Raw genomic sequence first — 16,380 nt, 5'->3', positions numbered from 1 at the left:
AGCGCTCCCAGTGCCTGTCGGGGCTGGTTAGCTGCACCCTGCCCTGTGGGGCCAGTGAACATAAACTGCCTCTTCCAGCACCTTCCAGTGCTTAAAGAGGCTCCAAGAGAGCTGGAGAGGAATTCTGGATAAGGGCATGGAGTGACAGGACACAGGGAATGACTGCCCACTGCCAGAGGACAGAGGTAGATGGGATATTGGGAAGAAATCCTTCCCTGTGAGGATGGTGAGGCCCTGGCACAGGGTGCCCAGAGAAGCTGTGGCTGCTCCATCCCTGGAAGTGTCCCAGACCAGGCTGGACAGCGCTTGGAGCAACCTGGACTAGTGGAAGGTGTCACTGCCCATGGCAGGGGTAGGACAGGATAAGCTTTGAGGTCCCTGCAACCCAAACCATTCCAGGATTCAGAATCTGACATGACCCACACGGCTCCATGGACCAACATCACCCACCTCGCACACCAAGGACACCAGCCTGGCCCTGCACCCATGCTCATCGCATTCCAAGTCCTTCCAGCTGGGAAGGAACCCTTCCTGCTTCTTGTAACCATCACAGGGCACAGAGGAGGGAGCAGCAGACCCACAGTGATTGAAGCTGCCAGCTGTGAAATCGCCACGGCAGCGGTGACAAGGTGAGGGATGCCTTGTGACAGGCCACGGCACAGGAGCTGGCACACTGTCACAGTAAATAATGGAAGGCCTGGAATCACCAGGCACACAGGCTCTGGGGGAAGAGCATCTCAGTTCATCAAAACATGAAAAGAAACAGCCCCGTTTGGGTCGCACGGCGTCACAGCGGCTCCCGGGAACGCGCTGCCATTGGGGAAAACTGCCCTGCTGATGAGAAATTTTCTGAAACTTGGTGTTTCCAAGCCCTTCACTTCTCTCCTGGCTCGGGCAGAAGGTAGAAAGGAGTTGTTTCATCAAGGGAAGTGTTTCATCAAGGAGCTCCAGGGCTCTGAACAGGGCACACCAAACCTGAGAGGAGAAAAGAGCCCCAAGCTCCGCGTGCCCACGTGCCTGGGTTCAGTATTTGGGACTGCAGGAGCAGGGAGTGGAACTGCTGCCTGATAAAGAGCTGAGCCCTTCCATAGGCTGATAAGAACCTCTGTTGACCCAGCTCCGCATCTGCAGGCTATGGCACAAATTAAATATAGTTCAGTGGCTGCATTTAATCCCACTCCTCTGTTCTGCCCTTGTTAACAGGGGTGGGCAGGGAGGCACGGAACAGTACCCCCCTACCAGCACCCCAAACACACTTCCTCTGGCCATGGACAGAGAAATCCCCTGGGATGGCTGTGGGAGCAGCAAACAGAATGTCCTTGGGGCTGGAGGGGTCCCCCTGGCTGGTGGGGTACCCCCTGACCTCGCTACCTTCTGCATGACCCTGGGAATGCTGAGAGGAAAGGGACCACCCCAGGTGATGCTGCTGAGCTGGGGCTCCACCTGCTAACCCCAGGACATCCCTGGCACCCACATTTTGTGGCACCCATGCTGGTGGCCTCAGGAGGGGGACCTTCAGGGCACTGGGTTGACACTGGGGACTGTGGGTGACCTTCAGGTCACCCAAGGGGTGATTTGAATGTGAGCCAGAAAATAGAGCTGACACTGCTCAACCCCACATCCCAAATCTCATCCACTGAGACACCTCATGTTTTTCTCCATACCCTACAATTGTCTCAAGGAAAGGAATAATTTTGCCAAAATGATTCCATTTCAGAGGGAAAAATACTGTCTGCAGAACACAAATTGACAAGGCCCATCCCAGCACTAGGCCCCTGGCACCCAGGGAGATGCTGGACACCTTTGACACACGTTGTTTCTATCTAAATGTAAATCCAAGAAGCTTTTCTCTTTTCACACAGTTCCTGGGCTGAGAACTAACACCCTCACACTGGGCAGAGCTGGCTTTTTGTTTCCTCTGAGCAGAAAAAGGGGACAAATAAAGGGGAAAACTCATATTATTGGGCAATCTGCACCATGGACCCAAGGGGCTAAAAGGAGCATCCTCTTGCTCTTCAACCCCTTTTGGCACCAGCATCTCTGGCTGCTTACACCAAACCAGTCAGACATGCACAGCAGGACCAGCCTGACCAGCTCAGAGCCCCTGGCTGATGTATATTTTATCACAAATAAATAAAATATACGTTCTGCCTGGTTCTGAATACATTTCCAAACCAGATTCTCCCATTCACACTGGGGGAGATATTGCCCCAGAGCAAAGGACTGGCTCTGCTGGTGGGTCAGAAACCATGATTTTAGAAGGCTGAGGTTGATTCCTGCTGCCAGGGAGCCTGGATTAAAGGTTTCCCCAAGACAAGGGGACAGGAGCTTACTCAGTGATGCCTGGCACTTGTCAAACCCACAGGGAGCTGCTCTCAGCTGGACTCCTGAAAAGACTCTGCACATCCCTCATGGAAGGGGATTTCTAAGCCGTCTTTTCCTTTAGAGGCTTTTTTTTCCCAACTAATTTTGCCTCAGAATTATTTGAAGGGAAGTTAAAAGGAGATAAACAAAACGAGCAGTGGGACTCCAAAGGATTCCCAGGCCAGCACCACGTCCTTGTCACCACCTCGTATTTTTGTTTGTGGTTCTGCTGTGACAACACCAACTTTGCTCACTCCCATCCACCCCAAGGCAAGTGCAATCTAATTAGTCCAACTTGGATCGCTTTTCTTCTAATAACTTAGCGTACACCTGCGGAATTCATCCATCATTATTATTTTTAATTAAGCCATTAACTCGCGGGGTTCTCGGAAAGTTTGAAGTGACAAAATTTGGGCAGTTGAAGGCTGGAGCGCGATGGGGCGAGCCCCATGTAATTGGTGTTTGAGCAGCTGATGGATACCTGAGGAATTTACTCTTTTAACAGCAAAGCAGAATCACAGCAGCCCTAATTAGCGCAGCCAAGCTTTCACTCCTGGCTCCTCCATCACCTGCCCTCACCTCTAAGGACCGGCTGCCTTTGATGATAATTGTCCTTACACTTCCTCAAAGACATTCGGTCTCGAAGGGAAGAGCGGCTGGAAAGACCCCGGAGCAGGCGGGGATGGGGACAAGAGCTGCGGAGACATCAGAGGGTTTGCTAGGACCCTGCTGGGAGCGGAGCGTTTGCTTGGGTGGGAGAGTGGCATTCCCAGCTGGAGGCACAAACAGCTCCCACTTCGCTTCTCAAGTTCACTGGAAGCATCAAAAGAAAAAAAAAAAAAAAAACAAAAAACATCAAAGAAACCAAACAAAAAAAAAAACCAATAAAACCCCCAAAAAACCCCATAAAAACCCCAAAAAAACACACAAAAAGACAAAAAAAAAAAAAAAAACCAAAAAAAACCAAAAAAAAACCCCAAAAAACATTAAACCCCCCCACAAAGAACCCAAACAAACAAAAAAAAAACACCAAAAAAAACCCCTTTAAAGTTTGCAAACAAGCAAAAACCCCTAATCCTGGAGTTCCAGCCCTGCTGTGTTACACAGCGTGGCCATAGTAGAGCCAGGGCACAAAGATCTGCCAGCAAAAGAACCAGAAAAATAAAAGGTTATTTACACTATTTACTCTGAGGTTCTCACAAAAAAAAAAAAAAAAAAAAAAAAAAAAAAAAAAAGTGTGAAAAGTATCTTCACACCTGTACTTCAATTTTCTGTAAAATCAGTTAATTATTGTGCTGATGAGTTTCACAGCTTCATTAAAGAAAGATGATTTTAGGATAGCACCCACCAGCCCCCCTGGTGTGCTCAGTGGGGGGGGGGGTCAGTGGAGCTGTGCTGGGTACAGAGGGGCAGGAGGAGACCCAGAAAGTCCCTGGATTGTGCCTCTACCAGCCAGGTGAGACAGAGTGGAAATTTAACAGGGTTTAAATCCATCTGGATTCAGGTGAAATGTGCCTCTTTGAGCTTGCTAGCATAAGTAAAATATGCTGTTTAGTCTGGTAACTGTAGCACTAGCAAAACTGCCCCAGCTGAGAAGAAATAATGCAAATTTCCAAGCTGAAGAGATAAGAAAGACTCTTCGGACCTTGAAACAGACAGTGCAGAGTGACCCAGGAGTTCTCTCTGTACTTTCTGACAAAGAACTGGCTACAAGTGTAACTAGCTGTAAGTGCAACTCGAAATCAGCAGAATGAATATGCATGAACCTATTGTGATATTCTATGCATATGTAAATTAGTAAGGGGTAATAAAAAAGGATCGGGAGTCCTCAGGGGCACGCATGTCCTTTGAAGGGGAACGGTCCCCACATACGCCCAGCGCTGTAATAAACATACCATCCCTACAAATCTTTATTGGAATTCTGGGGTTTTGATTTCTCGTCCGCGTTTCACAGGGCTTCATCCCAGCTGGGTCAGCCTCTGTTTTTCTCCAGGCATTGCATCAAGAAGGCACCTGGCTCTCCAGGAGAAGAGACCTGAGAGGCTCCTACCTATGGCTGGAGCCCATTCCAGAGTTTTCATCCCAGAGTCCACATCCAGATGCTTGAAATCTGCCACGAAATCCAAGCTGTGCAGTCAGCAGCAGCACAGCCAGCACCATCCTTCCCTAAGAGCAGCCTCAGCAGGGAAATCCCAGACTTTGCCTTGTCCCAGACACCATGACAGCCACTCATTGTCCCACATCCCTGCTCCATGCCTGTGGATATTCTCAGTTCAGTCAGAGAGAAAAAGAGAAAGATTTCTGCCAGGCTAAGCCTGGGAAAATGTCTGAGAGGAATGTAAACAATCTATTATCTTGCTTTACGTTCATATTGTTCATAGATATGTTCTACCACACTGACCATAGTTCAGTGTACCAGTCAGGTGAAATGTTTTTACTTTAAGACCAATGGAATTAATGTTCATGAGGTTCTCTATAAAAGAGAGAAGTGCTTTTAAATAAACACTCATTTTGCCTTCTGAAATCATGCGAGTCATTTTGCCCATCCCTGGCTCAACAGCATCACATGCCTGCTCCCAGCCCTTCTCCACCCTTCCTAGCCCCTGTTCCACCCTTGGCTGTTCCCTCCTTCCCCGCACTGCAGCCTCACCAGGGGACACATGCAGGGGACAAGCACGAGTGTTTGTGCACACATGATGAACACAGAGAGCCATCTTTGGGTTTAAGCTCCCCAAGCTGGAAATCCATCCCTCCTGCCTCACCATGACTCTGCTATGGTCTGAGGACACCAGGGGACTGGGGCTGGCCTGTCAAGCTCTGGGTGTCAACACACCAGCTGAGAAATGAGGAGCTGCTGCAGGCTGGGATCCAGATTTTATTGGAAGAGGAGCTCCAGCTCCAGGGAGGAAACCCAGGATGTGCAGCCAGAGCAAAGATAGTCCACCAGGGCCAAGTCCTACCCCCATCATTACCAAACATGCTTGGAAAGTGTTCAAAACCCATCCTTCTTACAAAATTCATAAGGCAGAGCCATCTGCCTGGCAGCCAGCTCTCATCCCTGCTCCTCACTGGATGTTCCCTGCTGAATGGCACGAGGCTGCCTCCCAACTGCCCTAAACTGGGTGGGAAAAGAAGGAGGGATGGAATACATGCCCTAAGCCTGGCTGGGGACGGTGGCATGGGATTTTCCACTGATAAATATGAGGTGTGAGAACAAAATACCTTCTATTTTGTATATTTTATGTATATGCTATATATATATATATATATACACATATACAGGCAGGCAGCTCTGAAACAAGACAGGATTTTTAACCCAGTCTCTGCCAGAAATTTGTCCCTTCAACACCCCCCTTTAGACCTCGACTGTGTGTGGTAAGTCCACAACCTCACCACCGTGTATTTAAATAAGTTCTTAAAAAATTGTTAGGAGCAGAGCATGACTTAAGTAATGTCAAGTGAATAATTCAGGCTGGATTTATAATTGATGGGGGATTTAGCAGGAGCAGAGCCATAAGTGGCTTTCTATTAACTATTGATGCTCCCCACCAGGCTCCCAACGAGCTGAGCTGGGCTCCTCGATCACAGCTCTGCCCCATGTTTAATTCAAGTGCTCTTAAGAGGACACACAATCTGGGGGATGCCTCTGCTCCCAGGAATGTCACAGCAGTCCCCGGAGCCAGTTCCCATGGAGCAATCACCATGGGAAAGCTGGGATGGGGAGGTGTGTCTGGGGGAGCCCACCTGCTCCTTTCTCCTGCAGATGCCAGATGACCCCAAATATCTGAGTGTCTGGATAAACCCAGAGCCCTCAGTCCTGCCTTAAAATTCAGCTGTTTATGGGGGTTTGTGTCTTATTTCAGGGACATGCCTCAAAAATCTGTTCCAGACCTCTTTGCATGCTTTACTTGGGAGAACACAAGAGTGCAAAGAGGTTCCTGTACCTTCCTTCACCCATTGCTTACATTCCCATATGAAACATTCAGAAAGGTTCTAAAAATATAGGCACAACCTCAAAAATACAGCAAAAAGAACCCACCCCCATCCCAACAGCCAGAGAATCCACATTCCAAACACTGCCCTTCCAGCAGAGCTGCAACAAACACCCAATGTCACAGCACCCACAGCCTCGGCTCCCCAATCCTACTGGGATCAGGGAGCCCAGAATGCCCATGGCACCTCAGCAGAGCCTCTCACTTCACCTCTCATGGCTCTGCAGAGCATCTGAGAGATTCCATGCCCAGGCGAGGCTGCTCTGGCAGCCAGAGCAGGCAAGGCTCAGCCTGGCCAAGCAAGGGCAAAGCCTGACCCTGGCGCAGGCAGAGGATTGGGAATCATTCTCACCATTCCCCTCGGGAAGGCTGGCAGCCTTGGGGCAGAATAAATCCTGAGATCTCCTTGATTGCTAACTAAAAGATTATTGATAAAATAACTGCTCCTAATTCAGCCCTGCTGCCAGCAGAAGTGCAATATCTTTCAATTACCACCCGGGAGCAAGGCTTTCCCTTGGATTACTGGAAGAAACAACATGAAAAGAGACTCTGGGAAAGGGCTGGAAAGTGAAGGTGAATCTATTTTTGCTGCTCTCCAAAGCCAGCTGGGGCTCTGCTCGCTCAGAGTGGGTTTAGCTGCTGGTTGGCACTGTCTGAGCTGCAGCCACAGGGGTGGTTTGGCAAGGCCAGGAGCTCCAGGAGGATCTGGTGCTTGGGCTGAGCCTGGCACACCCAGTCCTGGCACACCCAGCCCTGTGGCCAGCACTCAGCACTCGGAGGCTGCTGCAGGGCCAGGGCGTTTCCCACCCACCGTGGTTCTGCCTGACATGAGGAGAACCAGCATGAGGAGCTGCAGGAATGACCTGAGCAACTTGGAATCATAGATTGATCTAGGATGGAAATACCTCCAAGATCATCCAGTCCAACTGTTACCCCAGCACTGCCAAGTCCAGCTCTAAACCATGTCCCCAGGTGCCACATCCGCATGTGAACTGCATTTCTATGAGCAGGGCAGGCAAAGCCACCTCCTTCCCACAAAAAAACCCCATGGAGCAGAGTGACTGTCCAGGCTCCCAGACCAGCCATGGGGAAAGGGAACATGAGAGTCCCCAAGGACAGCTTTGGTTCAATGGTTTGGGGCTGCAGAGAGATGCAAAGCAATTCCCTGCCCCTCCCAGAGGAGCAGCCCAGGACCCAGAGCACACAAAGGACCACACAAAAATGACTTTTCTGGGGCCCTCAGACCAGCCCTGGGGTTATGAGGGATCACCTCCAGCTGCAGCAAACCCCTGTGGCCATGGGACCACCCAAACCCCGGGAGGAGCACCCCCTCACCAGCTCCATGCGCCGGCGGCTGGACTCCAGCTCCCTCTGCACCAGCTCGTCCATGTCAGCCTTCATCTCCTCCATCCTCCTCTGGTAGTACCTGGTGTTCTCCCTCTCCCGTGCCTCCGACTCGGCCGCCTTCTCCAGCTCCTCTCCCATCTGGATGATGCTGTCCCGCAGGCGCAGCACCAGCACCTGGGGTGTGAGGGGAAGGTGAGGTGTTGGGAACTCCCTGCGAGCACCAAGCCTCTGCTGGCTGCCAGAAACCCCCACGCAGAGAGAACAGCAGCGCCACGAGCCACCTGGGCTGCCCCAGCCCCCACCTGTCCCTCCCAGCCCTTCCCAGGTGCTCCTGTCCCCACAGGCGAGGCGGTGGCACTGCCAGGCCTGCCTGGCACCAGCACAGGTGAGTAGGGGGTACCTCAAAGCGCTTCATCTGCACGGCCTGGAAGTCCAGCTGGCTCTCCAGGTCCCGGATCCGAGCTTCCTGCCGGCTGACGATGGAGCGCTCGGCCGGGCACTGCTCCAGCTGTGCCGCCCTGGCCTGAGCTGCCTGCAGCTGGGAGAGCAGGGGCTGTGTCAGCATCCCCCAGCCCCTCTGCTGGACCCCTCTGCTGATCCCCTCTGCTGGACCCCTCTGCTGATCCCCTCTGCTCATCCCCTCTGCTGGACCCCTCTGCTGATCCCCTCCCCAGTCCCTCACATGCACTGGGGGTCTCTCCTGGCCCCTGAGGTGATGAGGCCAAGCATTGCCCTCCCTTCTTAAAATTTCCCTGCTGTTAAAGGCACACAGAACAGGCCTGACACCGATGTGTGGCTTTGAATGGAGAACCTGCTGGCCACGGACACGTGTCTGGGGCTTCTTTGCTTTTCTCTTCTCACAGATTCTTTGAGGACAGCAGGCGTAAAAATTCACAGTCTTTGTGGAAAGCTGCCTGGACCAGGCTGTTTCCTCAGCTCTTACACTCAGATCTCCAAAGGAAACTGCCCTTTTAGTGATCCCGGTACAGCTCGGGTTCAGATTTTGAATTTGACCTAAAATTGGGGGAATTTGTCTCCTTTTATCCGGCCAATCTCCAAAGTACCACCCGCTCCGCCTTGGAGGGAGCAAGTCCTGCTTCTGATTCCTAGGCAGCTTAGCCACGCTCCAGTAAAGCACTTAACTTAATGGGATTACTCATGTGTTTAAAATTAAATCCCTCACTCTAGGAGGGTTGGCACAGCCACAGAGGCGAGGGGGTGTAGCCCCTGCTGGTGCCCACCCCAGGGCAGCCCCGGGGTCAGCCCATGCCAGCCAGGGCAGTTCAGCAGGGGAGGAGAGAGAAGCCAGGCTGTGAATCCCAAGAACTCTGCCAGGAAAAGATTTCTCCAGCCTAAAGAGGTCCCACTCCTCAGCAGGGATGCCACAGGCTGGGCAGGAATTACCTTCTCCTGCAGGAATTACCTTCTCCTGCAGGCTCTGCTTTTCTTTCTTCACATCCTCCACCTGCGTCTGCAGCTCCCGGATCTGAGCGATGTCTGTGGCCGACTGCAGAAAGAGAAAATCTGGAGTGGGAGCAGCGGGATCAGAGCAGAGGGTTGGTTCCTGCCTGAACCTCCTGCCATTGGGACAGTGAGCTGCTCCTGGAGTGTCGTGATGGAGCTTCATTCTCCCAGCTCACTGCAGCTTCCCTAATTTTGAAACATGTATTTGTGGATCGGGACAGAAACCAGGTTGTCCTGCTTCCAGACACCTGGATCTCTATCACCTCTTCAAGGGGCACCAGACTATGAATTGTCAGCCTGGCCAGCCTGCCCCTCTCCCATGGGAGTTTTGGGGTCCCTCAGCTCCCAGGACAATCCTTTGGGAGAGCCTGACATAGTTTGGATATGGCACTGAAAGCCCCAGGCCTGTCTGGCAGCACTTTTTAACCTCTGCAGGAGAAAATAGTGAAAGGAAGAATAAAAAAAATGCAGAGGGACAGCTGTAGGATTCCCCAAGCATTGAAACTGAAGGCAAAACACCTCTTGAAAGAAGACGAAAAATTGCAGGTGAGAGGACCTGGTGCTGTGAGCCTTCCCTTCCTCCTCGCAGCATCTCTGTCCTGGGGTCCTCACCCCTCTGTGCACCCCCAGGGGCCACAACCTGCTCTGTGCCAGGGCAGCCCTGGCTGAGAGCCCTCGCAGGGTTGGAGACGCTGCCCCAGCTCCTACCTGGGCGATCAGAGCCTTGTGCTTTTCCATGAGCTCGTTCAGGTCTTCCTGGTCCTCATCGATGCGTTTCAGCAGGTCGGCTCTCTCATGCTGCAGCTGGAACAGCTGTTCGTCCACCTGGAGGAGGAACCACAGCACCACAGGTTCATGGATCCCACCAAATCCCCTCTGGGATGTGCTGCCAACAGCCTCCAGCCCATCAGAGAGGCAGAGCAGGACCATGGGGTGCTGCTCCCTTGCAGGAATTTTGTCCACCCATTAAACCACCCGGGGGCTGTTGTTTCCAAACAGTCCAGCTGATTTAGTGAGGAATATCCTTTGAGACTTAGTAAATACGCTGGGACATTTTATAAATATCCTCGGTGTAATTAACACTGCGAGGTGATTTATTAACCACTCCGGTAGTGGCTGGTTTAGCAAAGCAGCTGCTGATTGCTGCCAACCCCCCGAGGTGGGACTGTGCCCTCCCACCTGCCCTGCCCTGGAGCAGCTCCAGGAACCCACCAGGGTCTTGCTTCTGCTGAGGGTCTCCAGCTCCGTGTGCAGGTTCTCCAGCTCCAGGGCTGCTGTCTGCTGGGATCTCTGGGCCTCTGCACACTTGGCTTCGCTCTCTTCCAACTGGGAAAAGTTGCACGGGATCATCATTAAAGGAGCAGAAACCACATGCTGGTGGTGCTTGTCCCAGTGCCACACAGCCACGTTTATTTCCCCTTCCACAGAGCATTTTTCCCTGCTGAAGAACACAGAATCTCCACCTTTTAAACCCGTGTTGCTTCTCAGCTTGTCTGCTCCTGGTTTACAGGGCAAGCAACGCTTCCTTGGCACCTCCCAGGACAGATCCCAACACCGCTGAGTGTCCTGGTGAGTCCAGCAGCCAGTGCCTCAATGGCACATCCTCCCTCTTCCTCGGCGGGGTAGAGCTGGGATCATTAATTTGCAAAATTATGTGAATTACATGTAATTCCTGATTAGAGCGATTCATGATTCGGGGGTTTGCAAATGGGCTTTTCACGTGGCGTAAATTGCATTTGCAAATACACGTGGAAGATCCCATTTATAAACGCTAATTTGCTCTCGGGTTTTACAGCTCAGCCATTAAGATCACAACGATCTTCAATGGGCTGCAAACATCTGGAAGCTGCAGCGTCATCCCGAAAACTCCCCCCTTGCCTAGGCGGAGGAGCTGTCGTAGGCTGTACCTGAACATCCAGTTCCTTCCCCTGCTCGTTGGGGTTTCTTTCTTTTCTCTACGAAAAAGAAAATTAAACCCCTCTGCTCACTGCTCATTTCCTGTGCCTGGTCCTGGTTTCCCTGTGGAATTCCAGGGAGCAACGGGAAAAGCTGCACACCATGGCGAGAGTTTGAGAATTTAAAAAAAAAAAAAAAGGTTGGGGGAATAATGGAAATGGAATACTATAACTGGAGCAATCCTCAGCTCACTTCCCTCCACTGTCTGGGCAGATTGAGACCTTTCATTAGAGAAGGAAGAACTTCGTTCCATCAGCTGTAAGAAAGTCTCTGTGCTTTGCTGGGATGAGTTGAAGATGCCACTCAGATCACTCCTGGTTTTATGGCCTTTCCCACCTGTCCAGCTGCTCCGGAAACAGCTGCATCCACAGTCATGGACTGGCCTCTTCCCTGCCACAATTCCCACCAAACCCCTGACAGTTCCATCAGACAGAAAAGCGTCTCCAGGACCCCTCATTAAACATAAGCTTCCAATTCACTTTGTGTAATGGAATTTTCCCACTTGGGAAGAATAAATTGAAATTCCCCCCAAAAATGCATAATGTATGAAGTGTGGAACAACATTAGTTTGCTGTGAACACCATCTGTTAAATACCTGCATAAAATGGATGCCTCAGCCTTATTAAGAAACAATGCTGCACTTCCAGCCATATGGATTTTGATTAACGGAAATGTAGCATTTTAGCAAAGTTTTTCTTCTCGTGCAGGTCCGTGGGCTGGTGGTAGGATGCATTGGCTTTTGAGAAAGTCGTCATGAATGCCATTAGAAATTGTTTCAGTTTAAAGGACAGAACAATCATGTGGCATTTTAAACACACGCAGAGTCTTGGTGTTGGTGGCACAGCAAAAATTCCACATTCCCAAAATCCAGGCTGTTTGCTTTTTTTCAAACACAAGGGAGGCGAGCACAGGCCATGGAGTGAGGGAGCCAGGGATGGACTGAATGGAGCCACAGGGACAGAGAGTGACCTCCTGCCTTGCTGTGAGGACCAGGGTGTGCAGGGAGCAAGAATCCCAGAATCATAAAGGTTGGGAAAGACTTCTGAGGTCATCAAGTCCAGCCTGTGCCCAATCCCCACCTTGTCACCAGCCCAGAGCATTGAGTGCCATGTCCAGGAATTCCTTGGACATCTCCAGGGATGGGGTCTCCAAACCTCCCTGGGCAGCCCCTTCCAAAGCCTGACCACCCTTTCCATGAGGAAATTCCTCTTGATTTCCAACCTGAGCCTCCCCTGGCACAGTTTGATGAAGTTTCTTTTCCTCTTGTCCATGTTCCCTGGGAGCAGAGCCTCACCCCTCAGGCCGTCCCCTCCTGTCAGGGAGTTGTGCAGAGCCACAAGGTCCCTCCTGAGCCTCCTTCTCCCCAGGTGAGCCCCCCAGCTCCCTCAGCTGCTCTCTCCATGACTTTACTCTCTGGAGTAAAGATTTATTTCCCCAGCTCTGTTCCCCAAGTGAACTGGGCATTATTCCCCAGAAATGGGGCTGGGCATGAAGGGATGGGCATGAGATGGGCAGAGGAAGCACCTCAGCATCGATGTAGGTCCCTCAGATCAGCACATGGAAGGGACCTGAGGGCAGGGCCCTGCCACATTTCCCTCCCACCAGGGACTGGGAAAAAAACAGGGGCAGTGCAACCTCTCCAGCCCCAAAGTGGGATTTGGGAAACATTGGGGGATTGGGAAACATTGAGGAATTAATGAAGCACAGCACTACCAGCACTGGGTCAATAATACTTAACAAAACAAGAGTGCAAAAAATAGCCATTCCCACTGTGGCCTGTCCCAGCCATGGCCATCTCCTGCCCTGGATATCCCAGTAAGGGCATGGACACACCTCTAGCTCCATCAGGCCCAGCTCACCTTCCCCTTCTCCCTCAGCACAGGTGGGAACAGCTGCTGCTCACAGCTGTTATTTATGCACAACGACCCTCCCAATTATATTTGGATGTTGCTGGAATTGCTCGTGACTCCAGATTCATTCGTTTCCAGGGGAAATGTGCAGAACAGATCCATTCCTGAGTGGTTTCAGAGGGCTAGCAGCTTTAGCTGACACCCTGCTTGGCACTTGGGAATACATGGCCCACAAGGGGATGGACAGCCCCGTGATGCCCCTGTCCCATGGCAGGGCATCCCACAGGACTAGGAGCTCACCCTGGAGTCGGGGTTGTCCCCAGTGTGGTGGCACAGAGCTGGCACAGAGGTGGAACCGCTGCCCAGGTCACTCAACACCGCTGAGCTCAAACCACGGCAAATCCCCCCCATCCCTCTCCCGCTTCCAGCATCCCTATGGCAACGCCGCCCCAGCCCGGCCGTAGGAGACGCACAGAAACGCGCCAAACAGAAGGTAATTAACAGGGAAAAAAGGGAAAAACACTTCACCAGCGTTGGCTTAATTACAGGGAAGCGCTCCTTTCCCAAGGAGACTCTCGCGGCGCGTCAGCGCTCAGTCAAACCGGGGGAGCCGGGCACGTTCCCCGCAGCTCCCCCGCTCCCGCAGCTCCCTCCCTACCTGTTTGCGCAGCTGCTCCAGCTCCTGGGCGCTGCCTCCGGGCTCTGCTGGGGCCGCCAGCAGCAGCTGAACATCGGCCAGGAGGGCGCGGGTCCTCCGCAGGTCCCGCCGCAGCTGCTTCTCCACGTCGAAGTCGCGGTGGCCGATCTGGGGAGGGGACAGGGGGAGTCTGAGCCCTGCTGCCCCCCGGAACCTCCATCAGGCTTTTCTGCCCCATCCCAAGGCGTTCCCCACTCACTCTGGGGATGTTTTGGTTAACTACACCAAAGCACTGTGTGCCACGGTGTTCCTTGAACGCCTCCAGGGTGTTCCGTATTTTTCTCCACCAAAGAGCTGTTCCTCTGAAAACATTTGCCCACCCCTGGTCTCCACGAGTCACATCCTCCCCACTGGCCACCCCTGTGGCCAGAGGGACAGCCTGGCCACACAGCCACAAGGAGCACCTTAAAAAACCCACCCTCTGTGCTCCCCCCCAGAGAGAGGGAGAGAGCAACCATGGTTACAGGGATAAAGGAGTTAGAAAGCCACCAAATAAAGAGGGACATGGTTTCAGTGCTTGATTTCAGCATAACTGAGGTATAAGAACATTTTCCACTTAGGTTGTTTTCCACGGCTCTCGTTTCAAAGCCCTTCCTTCTCCTATTTTCCGTTCACTGGCTGAAATCAACTCTGTGGATTTGACCTTGTAGCCTGGTTTAGAGCTGGCTGGAATTTGCTGGAACAAGAAATCATTGGCATCTCCATTTCCTTAATTAGTTTCCTGGGTTGGCTGTTTTCTTCCCATTTTTCAATGAACTGTCCTCTGCAAGCCAGAGGGTGTTTGCAGCACCACCGCTGCTGTTCCCCTGCCATCCCTCCAGCTGGATCCTGGACACTGCTCACATCATTTTCCTGTTGCTCAGGGTCTGGCCACAACCACAGGGGATAAATTTGGTGCCATGGCTGGAACCAGCTGCCCCCTCCCACCACTGCAGCCCAGGATTTTTAAGTGACAAGGCCAGGATTTGATTTAATAGCTGCTGCCAAGCTGTGGTTGTGTCTCACAGCAATCCCAGCTGCATGGCCCCATCTCCCCTTCCCTTACACCAGGACTGCCCTTGTGGGGCTGGGGGCTGCCGGGGAAACACCTGGGGACTGTCCTGGAGGGAGAAGGGGCCTTTCCTCCTGAGCCCCCCCAGCTCCTGCTGCCTCCTCACCCATCTCAGCTCCCCTCCACCGAACAAGCAGGACATGTTGGACTGTTGTAATAATCCCCTGCTTTGATACAGCATTATTTATTGTGACAGTTCCCCAAACATTTTCTAAGCCAGGAGCAGGAGGGCTGTGTTAGATAAGCCTCATCAGACCATTTTGTGTCTGCTGGAAATATTCCCCCCATTCCAGTGCTGCAAAGATCCCAGATTCATCCTGTTTGATGAACTCACAGCACTACCAGGGCTGGTGAAATGGTGAAATCCAGCTTGTGCCAACAGCCAGAGGACACAGGGCTTGGTTTCTGTGCCAGGGCAAGTGGCACTGGGACAAGGCAGCGTGAGGGTGGGCAGGAGGCATGGAGACATGTGACAGATCCTCCGGGCTGAGCTCTGGGGAGTCCTGGGGTGCAGCACCACTGAGACAGTGACACTGAGCTGGTGCCATCCTCAGCCCTGGGCAAAGGGCCAGGTGGGACCTCTCTCAGTCACCAGAGCTCTGGGATGGCCTCCAGGTGATGCCAAGGGATGCCCAAGGAGGCTGAGTCCAGCCCCTCACCTGCTGACTGAACGGGAGCAGAACTGGGTGTGCATTTTTTCAGTTGCTGCCACAGACTCATCAGAGAGGGAAAAAGGATTTGTTCACCAAATGTGCTCAGGATATAATTCCTCTGCAATGAGCAGGATTGGATAAACTGCTTTTCGAGGCAGTTGGATGCACTCCAGTGCTAGTCTGACTCTCATGAAACACCAGGGAAAAGCAGACACCTCCCCCTACTTGGATTATTCACTCATACAAAAGGGAACAATTCCCCTCTGCGGGTCCTTAGTGGGTCCATATGTGATCCCTGCAGTCCCAACACCTGCAGATCCCAGTGCCTGCTGTGGCAGGGTGGCATCTGGGAGAGAGGAGGGACAGAGCACCATGTGCACCAGCACCAGGCTGCTGCTCTGGCTGCTCTTGTTTATCCCCACTCCTGTTTTTTTTCCATGGCCCACAAAGCAGCCCCTGGGAGGGCACTGCCCCCTTACCTGCTCACACAAGGTGCCAATGAGCCCTTCCAGGTCCTGCTTCTCGTGCAGCACCATCTGCTTCTGCTCGTGCTCCTGCTCCAGCTGCATCTCCAGCTGCCGGAGCTGTGTGAGAGAAACCCAGCCACGCTCAGTGCCCGGCCACCCCTCAAGGTGCCAGCAGGGCACAGCCACTGCCACGGTGGGGATTTGGCATTCCTCAGGAGAGGGAGTGGCCCAAGGTCTCTGCAGCCAGCACTGGGGACCAGGAATGGGCCATGTCCCCTGGGGCACTTCCTACCCCCAGCAGTGCCAGTGCAGAAGAGAGGAAGCACTCCAGGGACTTGCAGGACACTGGGGACATGATGGGCTCTTTGATGCACATCCAGACACACCCCTGCAGCTCTGGAATTCGTGTTTGCACCCACCGACCTCATGGCCTTGAGGAAAGGCTATTTTCTATAATCATCCCCAAACATGAAACCTTGCGGTTAACTCTGGTGCTACTGGGAGCAGCGGGTCCATGTGCTGCATCACGTGTGGCTCTC

The 16,380-nt window shown here is 52.6% G+C and overlaps 1 protein-coding gene across 2 annotated transcripts in view; it reads right to left on the bottom strand.

Annotated features, from left to right (window-relative positions):
• MYO18B (myosin XVIIIB) overlaps positions 1-16,380 on the bottom strand; it is a 54,863-nt gene that overhangs the window by 10,283 nt on the left and 28,200 nt on the right. For both annotated transcript variants that reach the window (XM_068208659.1, XM_068208660.1), the window contains exons 31-37: positions 15,854-15,958; positions 13,632-13,778; positions 10,380-10,493; positions 9,876-9,992; positions 9,127-9,210; positions 8,104-8,241; positions 7,692-7,877 (exon numbers count right to left, since the gene is read on the bottom strand). In XM_068208659.1, coding sequence (XP_068064760.1) covers positions 7,692-7,877; positions 8,104-8,241; positions 9,127-9,210; positions 9,876-9,992; positions 10,380-10,493; positions 13,632-13,778; positions 15,854-15,958 — 891 coding nt within the window. The remainder of the gene's footprint in view (positions 1-7,691; positions 7,878-8,103; positions 8,242-9,126; positions 9,211-9,875; positions 9,993-10,379; positions 10,494-13,631; positions 13,779-15,853; positions 15,959-16,380) is intronic.

Source organism: Anomalospiza imberbis, chromosome 18 (assembly GCF_031753505.1).
Source record: "Anomalospiza imberbis isolate Cuckoo-Finch-1a 21T00152 chromosome 18, ASM3175350v1, whole genome shotgun sequence".
NCBI classification, from domain to species: domain Eukaryota; kingdom Metazoa; phylum Chordata; class Aves; order Passeriformes; family Viduidae; genus Anomalospiza; species Anomalospiza imberbis.
The sequence above is the reverse complement of the archived record's forward strand: the minus strand, read 5'-3'. Positions and strand labels throughout refer to the sequence as shown.